Source organism: Schistocerca piceifrons, chromosome 2 (genome assembly GCF_021461385.2).
Source record: "Schistocerca piceifrons isolate TAMUIC-IGC-003096 chromosome 2, iqSchPice1.1, whole genome shotgun sequence".
Lineage (NCBI taxonomy): Eukaryota > Metazoa > Arthropoda > Insecta > Orthoptera > Acrididae > Schistocerca > Schistocerca piceifrons.
Genome location: NC_060139.1, coordinates 119,972,790 through 119,981,578, shown reverse-complemented (window position 1 = coordinate 119,981,578; position 8,789 = coordinate 119,972,790). Strand labels below are relative to the sequence as shown.

Below are 8,789 nucleotides of genomic sequence, written 5' to 3'. Positions count from 1 at the left end.
AACAGCGGCAAAGATTATGCTCTAATACGTCAGCGATACGATCGCGCTAAACTCACGTGACAAAGAATGTCAAAATGTTTCCACAATGGTATATACTTCTTAGGAGCCTTAGGAAACCTAAAATTGTTGCTGCAATTTATTGCGCTGCAGAGGCTCCCATTTGTAAAAAGCACTGTACAAACCAATGTAAACAACTACTTTTTGTTTTCACGATAGCGCTGAACTCAACAGTTTTATTTACTGGCCGCTTAGCGCGCTGTTGGCGCTGTAGGCAAAAAAATCGAGGCAAAGTGTCGCGACTGTGGTTTCAACTTTCAAGCCTTAACACGGCAGAGATAGGGACATGCGCAATCTATGAAGTATATAGTAACATCTTTAAAGGGAGAATCTTACACATGCGGGGGTAGTGTGACTTCTGTGACAACCATTGTTGATATCTTTGACCATTCGATCAGCTGTTTGCTTTGGCAATAGAAACAAACGTCTTGTATTTGTCTATAAATTCAGATGGCTTCGCGGGCCAAGTGTTTGTCATGCCACAGGCTAGTAGCGATCACCTGTGAACTCTGCGCGTTTACGGTGGTATCAACATAACACAATAAATTATTAGTTACGTTATTAAATAAAAAATTGTTGTTAGAAAAATGATTGCCATTCATAATCACACCACAGAAGAAGAGGACTATGCAATAGATTGGGCCTTACCGTTAGCATTTGTTAAAAAGCGTCACATAGAGTCAATTGAAGGAGGGAGCGAAATAACTCAAACATGGAGAATGAAAGAAAGGGTAAGTGGAATTGCGTATAATGTTATCATATTGATGTATAACGCCTCAGCTTTACAATTGACACTGCTAGAATTGCTGCCGTTAGTGGTTGCTGCCGTTAGTGGTATTTAATAAGCTGACACTCACTCTGTGTTTCTGCCATTATGACACGAATCTAATAAAGTGTTTGTCGGCAAGAAAGTATGAAAGTTTATTTGTATTTCTTGATTTGCGAGTTACTGATATAAAAATTAAATACATCATGATTAAAAATAAGGAGCTATAATGGAAAAGAAAAAAAATAATGGTTGTCGTGGTTGGTCACTATCCTTCAAAGTCTAATCTCTTATGGTCTCGTCATATGAGGGAGTTCAGAATGCTGGCTTCGAGGAAATAATGTCATCATGGCATTTGGAGTAATCATTAATAATTAACGTAAATGGGATGCAGAGGACAATGTGTCACCATGTTAAAGACTAATTTGACTATTTTCTTTCTTGTGAAGATAGTACATACAAGCTTGCCAAGGAATCTTGGTGTCTGCCTTGAGTCATTTGTGATACTGAAGGCTGCTGTGACTAATGCTCTGCTGATAGGGCTGTGTAAAGTTACTACCTCAGTTCAGATCATGAAATCATTAGAGATACAAGTTAAATTTAATTCTGTAAGAGTGATACAAAATATCTAACATCAGATGTCTATAGGATGTTTATCACAATGATGATATGTGGAATAACAGGGACACAAAATGGTGCAAATAGAAAGCTAAAGCATCATTTGAACCATGTGACCAAACAACGAACAGTGATAAATTTTTTTCTCATAGTGGAAACTGAATGTGCAACAGACACACTGGAGATTTAAGTGGCTATCATTGAAACAGAATTTATTCATTTTGGATGAATGCTTCACCTTTGGATATTCATTCCATTAGTTTTGTCCAAATTTGAAAATCTGGATGTTGGTATGTGGCTGAGCACCTGAGAACATCTCAAAATCACCACACTCTGAAACTATCCTAGAATAGTAATTATGTAGTGAAGTAAGAGAAAGCAATGATTACATATAAATGGCTAGTAAATTTTCTTTTAATAACTTTTTCGACCACTTAATGTAATACTAAAGGGCATGCCAAATACATTACAGACATATTTACACATACATAGATTTACACAAAAAAAGCATGAAACTGTCAGATTGGACAAGGATTGAACAGAACATTGGTCATGGTTTTTTAATGCAAACTTCTTAGCATTCATTTTAGTAACTTAAGGTACCTCAAAGTGTGGACAGTAGAATGAATCTGACTCCACAAGAATGTCATAAGTTTGTGCCATTTCTCTGTGTTTTATTTGTAAAAGAAACAACAAGTAATGCCACATACATCTAGATGTTTCAGATAGCTCACATTTTGCACAAGAGGCCTCAACAGTTACATTAGTGGGACATGAAAACTATTATTCTCTACACTTTCGAACGTAATCATTGAACTGCCTTCACTACTTCGTACAAAGCACTTTATTACTCTTCTTATGTCAGTCTCATTTTTTTAAGTTGATACATATGCAGATATGTTCCTGTATAAAGACATCCACGTGAGATACAGTACACTGTTATCAATTTAAAAAAATACTCAGCTGTGTCACAAGTTAGAGCCAAAATATTCACATAAATCATCTCAAGTAACATTTTTTGAAATTGTTCTAAAACCCCTTTCCTCTTCCAACTCCTTGACGTATGCTGGCAGTGCATTATGAAGTGTGTCAACAATGTGGTTAACATGTCTTTGGGTATGATGTGTCCTTACTTGCCCTACCTGTGGAGACCCACAGTTTGTATTGTTTCTATTAATTTGTGTATCTCGAGGTTAAATTCTAACCATCGGTGTACATTTGTATATGCACAGGAAAGGTGTTGATCATTGACTTTATAATGTAAATAGAGCTGTTCAGTGTCAGAAAAAATATTAATTCTACAATACTGCTGCATCTTGTTCCCAGAAAATATATATAATTGAATTGTATTACTAATCAGATGATTAATAAGTGTATGTTATGGAATCAATTAATTGTTTTTCACTATTGTAAGTATAAATAACTTTTTAAACAGAACTTTGCAGTGTCACTCGCATAGGTATTTAACATGAATTAGATAGCCCCTTTATGTGATATAATAATTTCTTTTAAATGACTGGTAATTTTATTCCAAAATTCTTTTCTTTAAGCTGCTATGGACTGAAAATTCCGAAACTATTTGTTTGGTGAAATATTTTGCAATGTGTCTCAGTGTAAAACATGTTGAACTGAATCTCTGCAAAAAAATCAAAATAATTTATTCCCTATCGAATTACATTGTGTAACTGCTCCTTTAAATTAAGTCTCACATGGCTGAATAAATAATAATCAAATGTCATTCATCTTTCATATTGTACTCTTCTGCACCATCCTTTTTGTTTTGCAACATGGAGTTCTTTTTTCATGTAGTGTGTTAGCTGTTTTCCTCACTTTTTTCCCTTGTGACCATTCACAGATTCTTGTAGGGCATCTTTTGTTACACAATCCATTCTTATCAAATGCTCCAGCCACTTCCTTTCCCTATTCTTGATTTTAATACCTTCATATTTTGTCTTTCTGGTTGGTTCTGTCTTCCTTTAGACCCAAAATTGTGATGGCTTCTCACTGTTACTATTTGAAGGTTTGGAGTATTTTTACTGTTGTTACACAGTCTTAAGTCATAGTTTATTTTCTTGTTTCAGTACAAAGCATTTAGGAGCTACAACTCCATTGGAGGGAAGTTTGCACTTTAATAACAAAAATACTCATAACATATAAGTTATAGTAACGAGCAAGCCCCTACAAAATGTCTGTTAATGATGTTGCTTTGGATGTTACCACATTTCAAATTTCAGCACAATACAAGTTGATGCTCCAATCAAAATACTTCTTCAGCGTCCCTAAGATGATTATCCAAGGGCTCACAAATATTATTTTTTCTGGCTCTTTAAATTCTTTTTCATTATGTAGGTGGTTCAGAAATAAACTTATTTTTGTTGGTTCATCTAGTCAACACCCTACTTTTTAAAATTGTCATTTTATATTCATTATTCCCTCTCCCCCATGGACTGTGGAGCTTGCTGTGGTGCGGTGGCTTGTATACCAGAATGATATAGATAGCCCACTGTAGATGCAGCAGTCCCCCATTCAGATCTCCAGCCAGGTACTGCTCAGGAGGATATCGTCATCAGGAAAGCCAAAACTCACACTCTACAGGTCATAGTGTGGGGTGTTAGATTCCTTAATCGGCTAGAACATTTAAAAAGGGAAATGAATAGGTTGAAGTTAAATATAATGGGGATTAGTGAAGTTTGGCACTAGGATGAATATAAATTCTGGTCAGTTGTTCAGGGTCGTAAATATAAAATAAAATAGGAGTAATGTGGGAGTAGGTCTAATCTATACCAGTAAAAATGTAAATGTTTATTTGTTCAGAATGTAAATCTCTTAACAGTTCTTCACCAGTTTCTGTGAAATTTTGTCACAACATTGATTTTGAATATACATGTGTTTTTATATACCTGATTGAGCACCATATGCTATATAAATATATCAAGATTTTAAACATGGCTGCAGCAGCAACTGTTAAAATTCTTCACAACAAAGGATGGCAGCCAAAAACAGTTGCAGGATAGAATTTTTTTTTTTTTATTAATATATTTTATATATGTGATGAATAAAAATGTAATTTGTATATTTATGTACTGTACGACACTCCAGCAGATACATAAAACTGTGCGCGTATTCGAATGAGCATTGTGTCAAAATTTGAAAGTAATTGGGCCCAAACTCTTTGCCTTTGCAAATGTCTGCTTGTGTCTGTGTATGTGCGGATGGATATGTGTGTGTGTGCGAGTGTATACCTGTCCTTTCCAGAAGTTCTTCACTGCTTCAACATTTTGATGCAATGTTGCATTATTAAAGGGAAAATCTCAAAAAGTTCTTGACTGAACAGGGCTCAAGGTCAGAGAGAGAGAGAGAGAGAGAGAGAGAGAGGGGGGGGGGGTGGAGGACATGGACAGAAGGGTGGAAGGAAATGGACATAGGGGGGGGGGGGCAAGAGGAGATGGAGGAAATGGACGTATAGGTGGGGGGAGGAGGTGATAGATAGAGAGGGGGAGTAGAAGATGGACAGAGAAAGGGGGGAAGGTGATGGACTGAGATTGGGGGGTGGGAGAAGTATATGAGGAGGACATATAACTGATTCTAATACGTATTGGTTATATGTGTGCTTTCTCTTCTATTTATTTCCCATTTAATTAGCCTGAGCCACAGCCCATGTGCCACATTGGACCACTTTGGTCAATATTATGAACTAGGTTCTTCTGTTTTTTTTTTTTTTTTTTTTTTTTTTTTTTTGTTGAGCCATTACTTTTTCATTCTTTCAGATCATTCACTTCCTTCCCTCATCTGAAGCCACCCTTCCCATTCTCTATTTGGTAATTTTTATTGGTTGTGTGATATGTTTCTCCTGAATTACCTTCAGTGCGTCTGTCTTGCCTTTCAAACCCTCCATCGTAATCTGTAATTTGATCATGTCCTTCTTGATCTCTGCGATCCGTCTAATTCCGGTCTTACTATTCCGTAACTCCTCAATTGTTCTGCTGATAATTTTATTCTCTGTTGTCCTTGTCAGATGTCCTAGGGAAGAGATCTGTTTCTGTTTCATTGTACTTGTCACTGGTGCTATTTCTTTATAAACTCTTTCTTTTTCTGCTTTTCTCCAAACTCCGTCTTTTTCTTATTTTTTTTATTTGTTTATTTTTATTTATGCATGTTCTGACGATCGTTCTTTCTATTTTTAGTAATCTATGTATTGGTACAGTTTTGGTTGTTGTAAATATAGTTTTGCCAGTATATGTTATTTGTGGCTGTGTCACTATTTTGTAGCGTTTCAGTTTTGTGGCTATTGAGAGGCATTTTTTGTTACGTATTCTTGGCAACATGATGCATTTTAATCAATTTGTTTATTCTACTGTAACACAATGGTTTCTCATTTGGGTTGTGTGTTGTTATTGCTCCCGAGTATTTAAACTTTTCAACAGTTCTTATGTCATGTTCTCCAATCCTAATTTTTTTTGCCAGTGGCAGTTCCATTTGCATTATTTCTGTTTTTTCAAAAGAAATTTTAAGGCCAAAACTCTAGGCTATTTCCTGCAATGATTGTATTTGTTATTTGGTTTCTTCAATGTTGTTGGTGAGAAGAGTGAGGTCATCAGCAAATCCTAAACAGTTCAACTTTATGGTGCCTTTTTGTGTTCCAGTCTTAATGTTCTTCAGATTGTTCTTGTACCATTCCCTCATTATGTATTCAAGGGCACAACTAAAAAGAAGTGGTGACAGGCCATATCTCTGCCTTAAACCAGTTTCTATCAAGAATGATTAAGAAAGTTTCCCTCTGAACTTAATTTTCGAATTCGTATTTGTTAAGGTAAGCGCTATCAGTTTCATTAATTTTGTTGGAGTCTGAAATGTCTCAAATTTTTTAACAGTGAGGGTCTGATAAACATATCAGTAAATTAATCTACTCTGCCTATTTTCATTCATTGCTTTCATATGGCATCATATTTTGGGGCAATACGTCATTAGGAGAGAAAGTATTCATTGAACAAAAGTGTGTAACCAGAATAATAGCTGGAGACCACCCAATATCACCTTGCAGACATTTGTTTAAGCAACTCGGGATATTCACAGTACGTTTGCAGTACATATATTCACTTATGAAATTTGTCATAAATAACCCATCAAAATTAAAAAATAACAGTGAAGTGCATAGCTACAACACTAGAAGAAAGGATGATCTTCACTATTCTGGATTAAATCTCACTTTGGCACAGAAAGGGGTGAATTATACTGCCACAAAAATCTTTGGTCATTTGCCAAATAGTATTAAAAGTCTGACAGACAGCCAACCAGCATTTAAAAGCAAATTAAAAGAATTTCTGAATGACAACTCCTCCTAGTCAATAGATGACATCTCAGATATGAGGTAGTAACTGGAAAAAAAAGAAAAAAAAATAATTTAATTAGTTATTTTGTGTAAAGAAAACTTATGTTAAAGTGAGACTTTCCACATCATTACGAATTGGTGTATTCATGATCTGTGGAACAAGGATTAATGAATGTAATTGAGAAAGGCTTGTTTCATTTGTGATAATAAGCCATGATTAATTTCAGAGTAATTATTTGTTCAGGACAGCTTCTCCAAGGTCTGAAGCCTCCTTGGTATTCCCCCAGTTCCTTATCCAGTTCTTCTTTGATCCTATTGCGTAAAATCTTGAAAAAATCTTGTAGGTGCAGTTCAGGAGTGAGATTCCTCTGTAGTTATCTGATACTTTTGTCTCCTTTCTTATAAAGTGGGTAATTATAGCTGTGATCCATTCTTCAGGCAATTTTTCTATTGCCCAAATAATTTGTAAAATAACATGTAAAGATGTCTGAGTTATTTTACAAGCATACTTCTACATTTCTGCAAACACTTGATTTTCCCCCACATGCTTTGTAGTTTCTCATTTCTTTAAGTCCAGTTTTTATTTCTTGTACTGTAGGTGGCTTCATATTTTCTGGTTTGGTTTGTAGAGGGGTGCTTGTGTCTACTGTTAAAAGCTTTTCAAGTTCATCACAGTTCAAGAGCTTGTTGAGTACTGCTGCCATTATTTTTGTGTTTTACTTGTTGTTATGCTCTATTCTTCCATCTTTATTTATCAGCAGTAATGTGGGAGGGTTGTAATTACACAATTATTTATTGGTTGCTTTGAAATATTCTCTGGAATTGGTTTTGTAGAAGATTTCTTCAGTACAGCCTTTTGATATTGCCACTTTGTTTTTCTGATAATTTGAGAGAACTTTTTACTGATGTTTTGGAGGTTAGTTGCAATTTTTTGTTTTGTGAGTTTGAAATTTTGTCAGAGCTTGATGTCTTTCATCATGAATTTTATCACATTCTGTAGTCCACCATGCATGTCTTTTAGTTGATTTACTGTGGCCAATTCTTCAGCATGCTGTTTTAAAATTGGTATTAGTTCCTCAAGATTATTGCTTACTATTGTATTTTGAGTGTTTTGCTGATATTTGTCATTTTTCATTACTGTATGTGGGTATTACTTTGTTTTGTCTCCAAATGTTCTGTCTTTTTTCCTTTAGTGAGGTGAATCTGATTTTGATTTTGACCTAATAATGATCTGTTCCTCTGAGTACTTTAACATTTTAAAACATTTTGAATTTCTTCATGAAAGAATTTTTCCATGTAGACATCGTCCAGATGCCACTCTCCTCTTCTCCAGTCAGGATGTTTCCACATCATAAGTTTGCTTGGTTTTCTTTTAAAATATGTAGATCTAGAGATGAGCCCTTGTGTTCTGCAAATTTCAGCAAGTCGTTGTCCATTTCTATTAGTTTATTTATGTGGAGCCCATTTCCAATTATATCTCCCTACTTCTTTTCCTTTCCCAGTTGGGCATTAAAAATTAATTAAAAAGCAATAATGAAGAAGAAAGTAGGAATGCTGGTAAACTACTATGTACAGCATAGTGAACGCTTTATTGTAGCCAAGATACACACAAAGCCTATGCCTAAAACAGTAGTTGAGTTTATATGTCAACTAGTTCTGCAGATGATGAACAGATTTAAAAAAATGTTTTATAATGATATGAAAGAAATCATTCAGATAGGTAAGGGAGAGGAATTGTGATGGGGTCTGAAATTCAGTTGTAGGAAAAGGAAGAGAAGGAAAAAATAGTAGCTGAATATGGACTTCGGGAAAGGAATGAAAGAGGAAGCCACCTGGTAGAATTTTGTGTATAGCATAGTTTAATCATTGTTAAAGAGTTATGAAAGAACATTGTATATGTGGAAGAAACTTGGAGACACTGGAAGGTTTCAGATTGATTTTATAATGGTAAGACAGGCATTCTATTTCTGGGGGCAGATGTGGACTCTGATCATAATTTATTGGGTACAAGCTGTAGAT

General features: G+C 35.2%; 1 protein-coding gene across 2 annotated transcripts in view; it reads left to right on the top strand.

The window, feature by feature from the left end:
- The first annotated feature begins 481 nt into the window (after positions 1-481).
- The window catches only part of LOC124777960 (regulatory-associated protein of mTOR), a 325,695-nt gene continuing 317,387 nt past the window's right edge, over positions 482-8,789 (top strand). Inside the window, exon 1 of one of the 2 annotated variants that reach the window (XM_047253519.1) lies at positions 482-788. In XM_047253519.1, coding sequence (XP_047109475.1) covers positions 645-788 — 144 coding nt within the window. In that variant the 5' untranslated portion in view covers positions 482-644. The remainder of the gene's footprint in view (positions 789-8,789) is intronic. The other variant, XM_047253520.1, reaches the window with a different exon arrangement.